Source organism: Trichechus manatus, unplaced genomic scaffold (assembly GCF_000243295.1).
Source record: "Trichechus manatus latirostris isolate Lorelei unplaced genomic scaffold, TriManLat1.0 scaffold00002, whole genome shotgun sequence".
Taxonomy (NCBI): Eukaryota; Metazoa; Chordata; class Mammalia; order Sirenia; family Trichechidae; genus Trichechus; species Trichechus manatus.
This window is the reverse complement of record NW_004443938.1, coordinates 22,627,278-22,642,645: the sequence shown is the minus strand read 5'-3', so window position 1 is coordinate 22,642,645 and position 15,368 is coordinate 22,627,278. Positions and strand designations below refer to the sequence as shown.

The 15,368-nt window shown below is 41.3% G+C and overlaps 1 protein-coding gene across 2 annotated transcripts in view; it reads left to right on the top strand.

Annotated features, from left to right (window-relative positions):
- UST (uronyl 2-sulfotransferase) overlaps positions 1 to 10,194 on the top strand; it is a 351,032-nt gene extending 340,838 nt beyond the window's left edge. For both annotated transcript variants that reach the window (XM_023729171.1, XM_004368842.2), the window contains one exon: positions 6,930 to 10,194. In XM_023729171.1, the coding sequence (XP_023584939.1) occupies positions 6,930 to 7,213 (284 nt within the window). In that variant the 3' untranslated portion in view covers positions 7,214 to 10,194. The remainder of the gene's footprint in view (positions 1 to 6,929) is intronic.
- The last annotated feature ends 5,174 nt before the right edge of the window (positions 10,195 to 15,368 follow it).

The window sequence follows — 15,368 nt, the reverse complement described above, 5'->3', positions numbered from 1 at the left end:
CTCTATGGGTATTGGCCTTTCTGATTGGACTTAGAGATGGTCTAGTTCAAAAAAAAGAATTTTTTTAATCAATCTTTTTCTTCCTCCAAGTTATAAACCCATTAGCTTAACAGCCATTCCCTCTGAAATGCATATCTGTGTTTCCTGCATGATCTGCTACAAGTGTGGGCTCTCCAAGTCTAGACGAGAAGTAGTAGACTCTAGGCCCAGCTGTTGGCCACCATTAGGTTCTATCACCTGAGAAGAAATGTGTGAGGAACAATAATAAGATTGTGACCTTTCTTCAGCACAACAGTTGATTATCGTGCAGAACCCACTGCCTCTGTCACTTTCTAGTTGCATGACCTTCAACAAGTCAGTTTCTTCATTTATAAGATGGCCCTTTTGTGGAAAGGTTATTGGGAGGATTAAATAAGATCGTGTGTATAAATGCTTCCTTCTTTGCTTAGTACATCTTAACCTCACTAAATGGTAGACATTACTATAAAAATACACCTTAAGAGAACAGGCTCAACTGGGACTGCCACTCTCTCTTGACAAATCAGTTAACTAATGATTTAAAACAAGCATATGTCCTGGTTCTTTTCACTTGTACTTTACTGATATATATTGCTTTTGACAGAGTTGGTTACCTGCTCTGCTCACCCACCAACCCCCACCCCACCCCTAGCCACAGAGAAAAAACGTGCAGGCCAGAGAGCTTTATTGTCATGAACTTGGAGTAGCTTCATAGCAGTTGACCCAATTACCTCATCATAATCAAAGAGGGATTGCAGATCCATCATGCTATCACTTTTCAAGATCTTCCCAAAGTTTTATTGGCCTGAAGTTAATAACCCTTTACAGCAAATCAACTCAGTTCATTTTATAGACCAACATTTTGCAGCCAGTTTATCTTGAAGACTAGGAAGTTACCTTGCTCTAGGTTAGAAGTACAGTGGAGACTTTTCTTGGATATTTTTGTGGCCAGGTTGTTTATTTGATTATACTTCCTGTACACTACTTTTAGGAAAGTACTGTATCAACCATAAAACACCAAGCTGGGAGGCCCTGCAGTCAAGCATATTCCAAATTACTCTTTACAAATATCTATGCTTTTCCACATGTACTCCCCTGGGACCTCCTGCATAGAGCAGTGGGTGGCCTTTTATTGAACTCCCAGGCCCTGATAGGCCGATCAACCTTCATGAGATATAAATCCAAGTCCTTTCGCCTTCACCATTGCAATGTTTATGATTATACGCCTGACCAGCATGTAAAATAACTCACTCTAGGTATTTATTTACTACACTGGGGCCTGATACTTGGCAGAATAAACAAGATAGACAAAAGATTGTTGAAGGAAATGCAGTCTATTGATTTCTCAAAATCAGGGGTTCTTAACAGATGCATAGAGTCCCTGGCTGATGCAAACAGTTAATGTGCTGGACTGCTAACTGAAAGGTTGCCAGTTCAAGTCCACCCAGAGGTACCCTTGAAAGAAAGGCCTGGAGATCTACTTTTGAAAATCAGCCATTGAAAACCCTCTGGAGCACAGTTCTGCTTTGACACACATGGGGTCGCCATGAGTAGGAATAGACTTAACAGCAAATTTTTTTAACAGATGCATAAATACTGTAGATATATATGAGTCCAGGAAGTCCTCATGTCCCTGAGTGAGCTTTGATTAGGTTCTCAAGAGGGTTAAGAACCTGCACTTCAAATTTTCTGACTGTATTCCCAGATCAAGCCAGACCAATTAAGACTAGACTACCTGGAACGTGCCATTTTTCTCTCTCATACGCCTGGGAAACTCACGGCTGTAATGTCTCTAAGGATGTTATTAAAATGTTGTTAATTACATTACTTTGTTTTCTTATGAAAATTCATGGAAGACGTATCTCTACAGTTTCATAACTAGGAATAGTTGTGAATAGATTGTTTTAAAATTAAGAACAATGTAAAATATTAAATCCTTTGTTGGCTGTTAGAAAGTTTAGAGCGAACTCTTGCCCTCATCTCCTGCCCAAGTAGCTGAGACATCACAGCATGTGTTTTGTGTGACTCATCATTGGGGTTTGAGGGACTAATAGATAATGCCCATTTTCCCTGTCTGGGTGCTAAACTAATTGAGAAATAGACACAGAAGTCAAACAGGTGGAGATCCAGTGTCAGCTTTGTTACCACTGAAGGCAAGGTGGGAGATTGCAGCTTAGGTGGGGAGACACCTGGACTGCTAATATTCCCTTCTGAGTTAGGCAGACTTTCGGTCCAAGGCACAGGTGGCTGGGCGCCACAGTCCTCCCCTATGGAGGATGCGAAGTCCGTAGACAGGCACCCCCCCTCCAATGAGGGAGACACTCCACCCCCCCCCCAGATGCACCATCAGAAAAACCCCGTGGGCCCTAGCTCTTGGCCCACTCTCTGAAGAGGGCCTGGGGCAGGAAGCCAGGAGCATTACTCTAGAGAATGCCTTGCATGTAGGGAGAGGGAAAGATTACCCCCAAACATTGACCTTACTCCTGATTTCTTTCCACCCTTGTTTCCCTTTGTCCAGTTCCTTAGCTATTTAGCTAACTGCAACATATAGATGTAGATATGTTGTTGTTGTTAGGTGCCATCTAGTAGGTTCCGACTCATAGCAAAACGCTGCCCGGTCCTGTGCCATCCTCACAGTTGTTATGCTTGAACCCGTTGTTGCAGCCACTGTGTCAATCCATATCATTGAGGGTCTTCCTCTTTTTCACTGACCCTCTACTTTACCAAGCATGATGTCATTCTCCAGGGACTGGTCCCTCCTGATAACATGTCCCAAGTATGTGAGATGAAGTAAAATGAAATCCTTGACAACTTTAATATTTTCTCCGTTTATCGTGATGTTACTTACTGGTCCAGTTGTGAGGATTTTTGTTTTCTTTATGTTAAGGTGTAATCCATACTGAAGGCTTTGGTCTTTGATCTTCATCAATAAATACTTCAAGTCCTCTTCACTTTCAACAAGTAAGGTTGTGTCATCTGCATAATGAATCTTCCTCCAGTCTTGATGCCATGTTCTTCTTCATATAGTCCAGCTTCTCGCATTATTTGCTCAGCATACAAATCGAATAAGTATAGTGAAAGGGTACAACCCTGACACACACTTTTTCTGATTTTAAATCACACAGTATCCCCTTGTTCTGTTCAAACAACTGCCTCTTGTTCTATGTAGAGGTTCCGCATGAGCACAATTAAGTGTTCTGGAATTGCCATTCTTCATAATGCTGTTCATAATTTGTTATGATCCACACAGTCTAATGCCTTTGCATAGTCAGTGAAACACAGGTAAACATCTTTCTGGTATTTTCTGCTTTCAGCCAAGATTCGTCTGACTTCAGCAATGGTATCCCTGGTTCCATGTCCTCTTCTGAATCCAGCTTGACTTTCTGGCAGTTCCTTGTTAATGTACTGCTGCAACCGCTTTTGAATGATCTTCAGTATAATTTTACTTGTGTGTGATATTAAAGATATTGTTCAATAATTTCTGCTTTCTGTTGGATCACCTTTCTTTGGAATGGGCACAAATATGACTCTCTTCCAGGAGGTTGGCCAGGTAGCTGTCCTCAAGTTTTTTGGCATAGACTAGTGAGCGCTTCCAGCATTGCATCTTTTTGTTGAAACATCTCAGTTGGTATCCCATCAATTCCTGGAGCCTTGTTTTTCGTCACTGCCTTCAGTGCAGCCTGGACCTCTTCCTTCAGTAGCATCGGTTCCTGATCATATGCTACCTCCTGAAATGGTTGAACGTTAACCAGTTCTTTCTGGTGCGGTGACTCTGTGTATTCCTTCCATCTTCTTTTGATGCTTCCTGCATCCTTTAGTATTTCCCCCATAGAATCCTTCAGTATTGCAACTTGAGGCTTGAATTTTCTCTTCAGTTCTTTTTCAGCTTGAGAAATGCCAAGCATGTTTTTCCCTTTTGGTTTTCTATCTCCAGGTCTTTGCACATGTCATTATAATACTTTACTTTGTCTCCTCGAGCCACCCTTTGAAATCTGCTGTTCAGCTCTTCCACTTCATCATTTCTTCCTTTTGCTTTAGCTACTCGACATTCAAGAGCAAGTTTCAGAGTCTCTTCTGGCATCCACTTTGGTCTTTTCTTTCTTTCCTGTCTTTTTAATGACCTCTTGCTTTCTTCATGTGTGATGTCCTTGATGTCATCCCAGAACTGGTCTGATCTTTGGACATTAGTGTTTAATGAGTCAAATTTATTCTTGAGATGGTCTCTAAATTCAGGTGGAATATACTCAAGGTCATACTTTGGCTCTCGCGGTCTTGTTCTTCAGTTTCAACTTGAACTTGCTTGTGCGCAATTGATGAGCTGTTCTGCAGTTGGCTCCTGGCCTTGTTCTGACAGATGATATTGAGCTTCTCCATCATCTTTTTCCATAGATGTAGTCAATTTGATTCCTGTGTATTCCATCTAGCAAGGTCTATGTGTATAGACACCATTTATGTTATTGAAAAAAGATATTTGCAATGAAGAAGTTGTTGGTCTTGCAAAATTCTATCATGCAATCTCTGGCATCGTTTCTGTCACCAAGGCCATATTTTCTGACTACTGATCCTTCTTCATTTCCGACTTTTGCATTCCAATCACCAGTAATGATCAGATCTTGATTGTATGTTTGATCAATTTCAGACTGCAGAAGTTGGTAAAAGTCTTCAGTTTCCTCAAATTTGCCGTTAATGGTTGGTGCATAAATTTGAATAATAGTCATATTAACTGGTCTTCCTTGTAGGCGTGTGGATATTATCGTATCACTGACATCGTTGTACTTCAGCACAGATCTTGAAATTTTCTTTTTGAGGATGAATGCAGTGCAAGGCTGTTATGGAAGCAGACTGCCACATCTTTCTCCCACAGAGCAGCTGGTGGGTTCAAACTGCCAACCTTTTGGTTAGCAGCCGAGGGCTTAACCACTGCACCATCAGGGCTCCTGATATAAATATAGATATCGATGCCTCAGAAGACAGACCTGAAGGCAGGCTTGGTGATATGCTTATGAAAGGTCGCAGCCTTGAAAACCCTATGGAGCAGTTCTACTCTGCACACATGAGGTCACCATGAGTTGGAATTGACTCAATGGCAACTAAGAACATATCCAAAAAACCAGTTGCAGTCCAGTCGATCCCAACTCATGGTGCCCCCACGTGTGTCAGAGTAGAACTATGTTCCACAGGATTTTTAATGGCTGATTTTTCAGAAGTTCAGAGGTGCTTCTGGGTGGACTCAAACTTCCAAGCTTTAACCAGTTGCACCACCCAGGGACTTGGATAGATAGATAGACAGACAGACAGACAATGTAAAGCACCTTATATATTATATATGTGTATATATGTACATATGTGTGTATATAAAACATATATATAAAATAAGGTACTTTACATTATTTTTGGAACAAGTAGTACCAAATAATTTAACTAATGAATTAATTTTAAAATCACAGGAATCTTTTTTTTTTTTTCTTGTATATAGATAACAAAACCACATACCATTTAGAGTGCTTCAAGAGAAAGGGATTGTAGGAGACTGTGCCTCTCTTGTCCGTCTTTCTTTTTTTTAACTCTGCGTTTTAAAAACACAAAGTGTTTCAAAACAATTAAGGCCTATTAACATGCCACACCCCCGATGAGCTAGATAGAATATGTGCAAAGAAGACAGTTAATATAAAATGTTCCATCATGAACCCATTTTAGAAGAGTCAGTGCCACATTCTTTAATGAAAATTTTTAGAAATGGTATATCCAAATGTGTATTATGCCTTTCAAGAAAATCAATTTGAAAGACTATACCCTATTTTGGAGCCCTGCTGGTGCAGTGGTTAAGAGCTACGAAGAGCCACAGCTGCTAACCAAAAGGTTGGTGGTTTGAATCCATCAGCCTCTCCTTGGAAACTCTATGGGGCAGTTCTAGTCTGTTCTGTAGGGTCACTAAGAGTCAGAATCGACTCGACAGCAACAGGAATTTTGTTTTTTTGTTTTTTTTTTAACACCCTTTTTCAATGAAGCCATTACCACTCAGAGAATTTTTTTTTTTTTTTTAATTCCAGAACTACTCTGGATGCTTCAGAAAGTATCTCAAATACTCTCAAAAATGACAAGTGTTTCTCCTTTAGGGTGAATCTGATTTTGGAAACAGCCATTTGGAACTATGCTTAGCAAATAGTGCGCCTGTTTGAATTTGGTACCAAAGGTTTTTATTAAGAACAAGGTTATTAGATAGTAGTGAGATAGCTTTTTTGAGTGCTTCCTTCTGAAGATATGTGTGTAACAGGAAATAAAAGAGGAAAAGTGGGTAGATTTTGCTGTTGAAGGAATGTGTAACTTACAGTTAACAATGAAATTGTGGTCAAATTGTATGTTTCACATAGCATGAAAAGGAAGTTAGATAGTTCATGTTTAGCCAACGAGCGCTGCTGTTAGCACTTAGAATATGCTGAGATCTTTTTGTCGGGTACCATTTTTCCCTTCCATTACTTGGATATTTAATTTCTTTCTTTAGGTGATGCCAGTGTTATCCATAATACTGGTCCTCACCATTATTCCTTTTAAATGAAAGCATTAAGAATGATTGCTTATAAAGGAAAAATATTGTATGATTCCACTTATTGTGAAATATCTAGGATAGGCAAGTGTATACAGATCTACGTTTATTCGTTGTTACCAAGGGTGAGCAGGAGGACGGGGAAAGGGAGACTCATTGCTTAGGGGACACTGAGCTTCTGTCAAGGGCGGTGGAAAAAATTTGGAAACAGATAATGGTGATGGTTGTACAACATGACGAACACAGTTAATCTCACTGAATTGTACATGTGAAGAATGTTGAAAGGCAAGTGTTTTGTTACATATATATTTACCATAATGAAAGAAAAAAGAATGATCACTCACGTGCGACCCCACTTCTATTCCAGAACATAGGAAACTTGGGAACATGACTGTGACCGTGAAGAAGACTGTCCCCTCTCCTGAGGCCGTGCAGATCCTCTACCAGCGAATGAGATACGAGTACGAGTTCTACCACTATGTCCGAGAGCAGTTCCACCTGCTGAAGCGCAAGTTCGGACTTAAGTCTCACGTCAGCAATCCCCCTCTGAGACCACATTTGTTTATTCCAACTCCACTGGAAACCGAGGAGCCAATTGATGATGAGGAACAAGATGATGAAAAGTGGTTAGAAGATATTTATAAGAGGTGATGCAACACTGCGTTGCCTCCTATGCCTTTATCTCCCTTTCCAGAAAGTTTTTTGTTTGGAGAAAAAAAAAAATCCTTAAGGGACTAAATTAATGCTCGGCTGCATTAAAAAGAACAAAACATTCCCACATGTTGGGGTCATTGGGAGATGCCCGGTTTTGCGGGTTTTATTTGTTTAATTTTATTATGTGTTTTTCTTGGCTCCTTAGGTCCTTCCCAGGTACACTAGATGGTTCCATCACAAGACATCTTGTCATAAAATAGCTTTTTTTCTGCTAGTATAATGGGAAAAAGGGAGATAAATACGCTCCATGGCCCAATAATTTATCATTTGTAAAATAACTTGTAAAAACATTACCTCAGTGGTAGGAGACATCCAGATTTGTATATTTCAGTAGAAATACAAAACCACTTTAGAGACTAGGGCATCTATCTAGAAGGATCTAAGAGGAGAAGGGAAGTCAGACAATGAGGACATCAAAAGAGAAGATGTCCCTGGACAAGTGGTTTCTACCCACATTGGATAGAATTCTGCCTCTGGTCCATCTCAGGGGACACCTTCACCAACAGCAGTGTACTTATCTCTGAAAGAGCAAGTTGGCTTGTGCCACCTCCCCAAGCAATCCAGAGCCTTGAGCCCCTTTCAAAGGTCAAAGTGCATGGCAACCTGCATTGAGGCATTCCGTCTGCAAGCACCATCCTAACAGATTGCAAAGCAGCAGAACAGGGAAAAGAATTTGCAGCATAAGAAGGAGTGTAGGCAAGACAGATAAAATCTGGAGGTCATGAGGCATCAGGAAAAGGGCATGGTCTCGTCCTTTCAACCCAATATGAAACATCTGTCTCCCTGGTATTGCTTTAAATGGATGCCTCCAGGAACCAGTTTAGTTCTAGCACTTGACAGACTTAGAGGTTCTAAGTCTGACCACAGATAATGCGTGATCTATCAGTCACACTCCTGAACCAAGTGGGGTCCCATAGTGCTTGGTATGTTTCACCTTCTAGTCCCTTAAGAAGAACGTGATTTCAGTAAGAAGGGGTACTGAGTTCTGTGCAGGCAGCAATAGAACTACAGTCTTACTTCTTAAGGTACCAGCTCACTCCTGAGCATCCTTACTGGGGACATCAAGAAGAGAAGAACCAAGAGCTTCTTGGTAAAAGACTGCTTGACCAGCTTTATGAGGAGGTGGCTGTCCCCTGTGTGATCTGAGTAGATGTTGGGCAGTTCCACTGCCCCGAAGTATCTCTTCTCCCCACCTCCCATCCCTATCACCTGCTGCCTGTCAGTGATGCCTTTGTCCAGTCATTAGAGCTGTTTTTTTGGATTCTCAAGTGTTTTCACTTCTTAAAAAACCCAAGTGAAACCACATACACACCCAGGTGGATAATACATAGCTAGCTGAGAAGCAGGGGTGCAGGTGGTGGGAGCAGGGAATGCAACCAGGAAGGACACATACAACTAGTTTTGCCTACTGCATACATTTTCCCCTTGAGCCAGCCCTCCAAGCACACTGTCAAAGTGTGAGTTGGAAATATTTAATAGTGACTAAGACTCTGACTTTACACAAGCTACACATTTTCTACTTTTCAGAAACAAACAAGTCTCTCTAGAATTTTTTCTTCCTTCACTACAATTGGATGGTAGCCAAGATATAAAGCAAGCCATTTGGAACCTGTCAAGTGCACACTAAAACTGCTTTATCATGAGATGTATTAAGAAGGCTCCAGCCCCCGAGGAACCCGGTGGAGGCTGGCACCATCAGAGACACAAAATCCAGCCCTTGGCCACTTGTGGGCCTTCTTTCTGCCCCCAGAGAACTGGGGCAGAGAAGTGATTAAAGGAAATGTTCTTAGAAGAGGAAATATCCTTTGTCCTGTTCAGAGAGACCAGGGCCCTCCTGTTTATTAAGGCATACTTTAGAAAGCAGCCCAGAAAACAGCTGTCGGATTCAAAACAAGAACAAGGACCGCTGCCTGGTATGTTGTGAGTCATTTCTATGAAATTACATATAAAGAATAAGATTAGTGTACACACTGTGCAATCTCATAATCTGAAAATTAAGTTGAGCTTCACCTTAGGAGGAAAGGCTCTGCTGTTGTCAGAATATAGGAACCGTTGGTCATTTAAAAAAATCCATCCTCTTAGGACAGGTTCACGTGGGCACTTCTCCCTGTGTTTGAAGACGTGTATTCAGCAGGGATCCTCTATAACGTAACAACAAAAGATGTTGACTGACTGACTTGCAGGGCCCTAATGTTATTTTGGCCCAACAAACAGCCCCGAGGTTATGCCTCTTCTCCCTGAAAGCAAAGGCATTTCATCAATTTATCTGGAGCACATGACAAAGTTTCTTTGGCTCTGGGCCCAACACAATTTGTACTTCATGAAATATATTGTACATTTTACATAGTTTAATTTAAAAAATACATTTTAAGCTGGTTAATCTTTGACTGCCTTATTTATTATAACCTTTCAGCACATTCCAAGGTTTTAGTTACTCAGGAAGGAGTTAATTAAAATGATTTTATTTTGGTCTGATGGATGTTTTTTAAAAGGAAAATTATTATTATAAACCTTTAGCCTACTTTCCTTGAGTGCCGTAAAAGTGCTTGTAAGTCTGTTTTTCTTTTTTTAAAGAAGAAAGGAAAAAAAAATGGTGTTTGATGGAAATTCGAAAATATATATGGAACTGAAGCATTAGCTTAGCTAAAATAAAAGCAATCTGTGTTTGAGATGAAGTGTCCCTTAATTTATTCATTATCCACATAAATAAATGAATATAAATAAGTTGGATTTTTTTCTCCGTTCTGTTGATAGCTGGAAATAAAAGTACCTGCAGTTACTCACAGTACCCTCAGCCTTCTTAATTGGTCAAGCTTTCCCTCCCCGCCCCTCAAAATGTGATTTTGAAATTCTGTATTTTAAAAAAATCTCTAAACTTTTATTCTGGAAATTATATGACACCAAAAAAGGTGGCTGAAGAAATGAGCTCGATCATTCCGTCATCCAGTTGTGTATATAGAAGACTAGATACTGAGTTTATTGCTATTTCCACAGCTGGTTTGGTCTCAGGGATGCTTCCTCTGATTCGTCAATCTCCAATATCAGGTTATCTATGCCCTCTGTCTGCAGTAATGTAGGAAAGGAAGGCTGTGCCTCATGTCTCAGTGTGTACCCTGATCTCTTTCTCAGACATGTAGGATCGCAAAAGCTGGACAGCGCCAACCTCCCCAGGGAGCGTATTTGATCCAGAAATGCCCTCCCTGGGAAATTCCACTGCTGCATTCAGATGGAACATGAGAGAGACACAGAGTACTTCGAGGGAGCCCACTGTATTTTCTAGATATTGGATACTACTTTCCAACCACATGCGACTTTTGTAAAATAAAAGAATCAAAATCTTGGTGCTAAATGAAAGAAAAAGCCATTTCAGTACTTTATTCCAAGTAAGAATCTGAGTCTTAAACAGCAAGTGATAAGTGGTGACCTTGCCTTATCATTGAGTTTGTTCTTCTGTACCCTCGCAAAATGATGCTTGACTGTGAATGAACTTTAAAGAAAAAGGTCCTTAAAAAAAAGAATGTTCCACATCTGGAGCTGCTTGTTGGGTTTGAAGTTCTTTGTAAATGTGCTGCTACCTGTGGAATTTTCCAGTGAGCTATTTGGCATTAAATGAATTTTACAGATAATAATAGGATTTCTTAAAATACAGAACAATAATCCATAGCCATTCAGAAAAATAGTCCTGTGGATCAAAACTGTGAAATTCCCTTGAAGTAAATTAAAGAGGATTAAAAAAAAAAAAAAAAACCTAAAATGACTGACTTCACATCTGATAATGAAGAAACTGGTTTAAAAAAAAAGAAAGTATTTTGAATATCCTGCTACAGCAAAACCTATTTTAGGCCAAAATCGATATGAAATGTCTTTTAAGAAAAGCACACAGAACATCTTTCCATCAAAAATCCAGTGTGGTAGAACTCAGATTATAGGAGACAAATTCCAGCAAAGGAACGAACTCTGACTAAACCAGTTGCTGTAGAGTCGATTCCAAATCCTGGGGATGCCTTGTGTGTCAGAGTAGAACTGTATCTGATGAGGAGCAAAGAAAGCCTGAAATCACAGACTCAGAGCTGCAGTGGAGCTTAGCAACCACCTGGTCCGTTCTCTCGTTGTAGAGGAGGAAACCAAGGTCCAGAGAGGATACATAAATATATCACAAGGTTGACTTAATGTTTGAGTATCTACAAAATTAACACTTTAAAATAATGATACAGAGCCAAAGGCCATCTACTGACCCAGAATCTGGAGCGGAAATGATGAGGCACCTTCAGGACCCCACCCAGCACTACAGGCCACATGGAAGTCTCCTCACAGTGTGGCTCTCCCCGGAGTTAGGGCTGTGGGGCCCCCTTCCACAGAAAGAGACCCTGTTGTTTTCAATCACAGAAGTCCTCAGAGGCAGATGCCAAAACAAATCCAGTTTATTCTAGATTTTTCACTCTACTCAAAGGACACAGAGAGGTTCTTGTTTCTTGGTAAAAAGATTTGGGCTCTGTTTGCCCATGTCAGTTTATAGAGTTTCATTGTTCTTCAAGGCAAAACAAAGAAGCACGTCCTCCTTCCTATAAGGAGATGTACTCATCTCCAAAGATAGAGTCAAAATGGGACCCATAAAACCAGTTGAGTGCAGACCTGCCCTTAGAAAAACAGAACTAGAGCATAACCAGGCCCTGAGTCCACGCAGGCCTCCTCACTCCTCATCTCTGTTTCACTCACTCGAGAATTCCTTTCTGCATAGCGCAGGCTTGGCACCGAGCTCTGAGTACTGCTGATTCCCAAGGAACACCCAGCCCACAGATGTTCGCAGGTCATAGAATCGTGAACTGACCACTTCTGCATTTTGGATTTCAACTTGTAAACATGGGGATTCCCTTTAAAAAAAGGAAGGGGAAGAAAAAAATCACCATGCAAACGAAAAACGTGAGCTAAGTTGTTCCTTTTGGAATCTTGGCGTGTGTGTTTAGTTATCTTCAACCTGGCTTTCACCATACACTGGGTGCTTTGAGCAAGCATGGGGCAATCTGCCTTACTCTGTGCTGCCAGAACATCTCAGACTTGACCTGTAACACGCCTCTTATTCCAGTCATGAGCAGAGACAGCCGGAGGATGGGCTGCGCCAGACACAGCATGCTGGCTGCTTGGAGCAGCTAGAGAGGTGCCTAAAACCAGGAAGCGGAACGGTTGACTGACTTGAGCAAAGGCCTGCACACAAGCAAAGTCCCTGAGTTCAAGTCCCAGCTGATCTATTTCACTGAGCATAGGAGTCAATCACGTGACCTCCTGTGCCTAGAGTCAACCCATCTGGAAAGCGTTAGAATGAAAATAGGACGTCCACTCAACACCAAGAGCTGCTTCTGGATGAACCATATCCCAGCTCCTACTTCTCATATGGAGTCCCTGGGTGGTACAAATGGTTAGCATGCTCAACTGCTAACTGCAAGTAAGGTTGGAGCTTTAAGCCCACCCAGAGGCTCCACAGAAGAAAGTCCTGGTGATCTGCTTCTGAAAAGTCAACCACTGAAAACCCTATGGAGCACAGTTCTACTCTGACATACATGAGTTACCATGAGTCGGAATCCACTTGATGGCAAAAGGTTTTACTCCCTATATGCTAAGAGTCTATGAGCCACAGGCCTTCCTAGACTGAGGAAGGGTTCGTTTTCTCCACAGAAAAGCAGTGTCCCCAACAGGAGAGCATGGAATTTCACATAATTCCAGGTGCATTGATGTCCCTGATCCCTCACATCTTCGGGTGGTGTTGACCAACATATTGAGAAACAAGCACATATAGTGGAAAATAGTACTTTGGAAATGTGAATTGAAATGATAGAAAGAGGCATGATCTCCAGATGTTCGTCAGAGTAGCTACAGCAGGGACCTGTCTGAAAACATTTCTAGCCCTCACCTCCTGGCCTGGCTCCTGCTATTCCACTTCCTGGGGTAGTGTCGGAGACAAACCACTCTTTGGATTTCCATTTTTCTCCATCAGTCTCTTCAGGAGGAGTTTGTCCAGTCGAGTTTGAGGATTCCTCTCCAGCCCTCTAATTTGTACTAAATACAGGCTTCCTCTCGTTTCTTTAGAGTTCACTGTGTATCTGTCATCCTGTTCATGCCAACAAGAGCCTAAGACATCCATGTGCATTAGTATGGGTTGTGCACGAGGAAAAGTTTTAATAAAAATTGAAAAACTGTCAGTATGGATGCTGTACTCCTTTGGGCTTTTGTTTCTCCTTCTCAGAAGTGGCATCACTGCTGTGACACTGAGAAATCTGGGAGTGATTTTGTGGCCTGGTGACACTTTCAGAATAGTAGATCTTTCTGAGTTCACGATGGGACTTCCACAGGTTGAGACTTTAATCCGTCACATTACTGATTTTTCACGTACAGAAGAGACTTATGACACTGACCACAAACTTCGTAACAGTCACCCTATTTGCTGTTTGTACTAAATTTACTATTTTTTCCTTTCCCGTCAGCTCTCTTGTCTTACGTGCACTGCGTCTTTGACTGGAGGTAGGTGGAATTCTAATCCAGTGGTTCCCAAAGGCTAATGCACGAACCAGGTGTGTGAGGTAGACACACACGCAGATCATTGTGTTAAATAATTTGGGAAGTGCTGCAGTCCGTAAGAGTTATTGCTTGGAGAGTCTGACAGTGTGGTGGCAGATTAAAGGCTCTGAGAAGTCCTGCCATTCAAAATGATTAGTTGGCTTGTTGAACTCCACATTTCTAAAAATCATTGGCCATGGAACCCTTTTTTGAGTAAGACCTATTAATATCCTATAAAACTAGTGCTTTCAGAAACAGTGCTTTAAAGCAAGTCATTTTTCCTCATCAGAAGAGTTTCTTTCTTTCTGCTAGGGTTTGTTTTTTGAACTTCTAAATGGTCCTTGCCTGTTGTTTAGAGACAGGAACTCTGCCTGAAATTAAAATGCCTTTGCATCCTATTTGAGGAAAATAGTTTTTCAGATGACTAACATTTTGGTAAATAAAAGAGGCAAATAATATTCTTAATAAAATATTTAACAAGGAATCATCTTACGGTTTTGTTTATTCTCCCTAATTACATTCCCCTACTTCTTGAAAAGAGTGCCTGGATGGTGCAAACAAGTTAATGTGGTTGGCTGCTAATCAAAAATTTGGAGGTTCAAGTCTACCCAGAGGCACCCTGGAAGAAAGGCCTGGCAATCTACTTCTGAAAAATCAACCATTGAAAACTCTATGGAGCACCATTCTACTCCAACACACATGGGGTTGCCATGAGTTGGAATTGACTCAACTGCATCTGAACTGGACTGGACTTCATGAGAAAGTAGAAACCTTTTAAAGTAAATCTTTTATGCTTTGTAATGTTATTTGGGTACCTCAGATCAATTCACTACTTCCACCATGATCCACACTCAAATCAAATTGAATAAAGGAAATCTGTTCCCATTTCTTCCCCGACCTGTGGTAGGTCATGCTTTACAGAAGGTAAGCAGTGGCAAAACAGGGGTCTCCAGGTGCTCAGATCAGGTAGGTAATTGGGGATAAGAAGGCTCAGCTCCTGCTTGAGCTCAGCTTTTGCACACTGGGGCACCTGTGTTGTTTAGTACACTAGGGGGAGCCGTATCCATAACAATTTACTCAAGGAAGCCGAAGATCTTTCGAAACCTAATTCCTCCCCCATACCTGCTTATTTTCCTTCCGTGCTTTAAAGCAGTACGGCCCAGAGGGAACTCATGGTATATTTAAAACACAATGTCAGCCGATCCATAGGAATTGTCTTTCCCAGGCTACCTGACCTGATTTGGTTTTGTTGTTATCATTTTAAAACTAGGATTGCATTTTTTTTTCCACTACGCATTTGTCAGTGTGTGGGAGTGTGGTGGCTTGCTAGTGTTGCTATGACGCTGGAAGCTATGCCGCTGGTATTTCAAATATCAGCAGGGTCACCCATGGTGGACAGGTTTCAGACTCAGACAGACTAGAAAGAAAGGCCTGGTTTTAGCTCTGAGAATTAGCCAATGAAAACTCTATGGATCCTACCAGAATATAGTACAATATAGTGCTGGAAGATGAGTCCCCTATATGGAAAGCACACAAATTACAC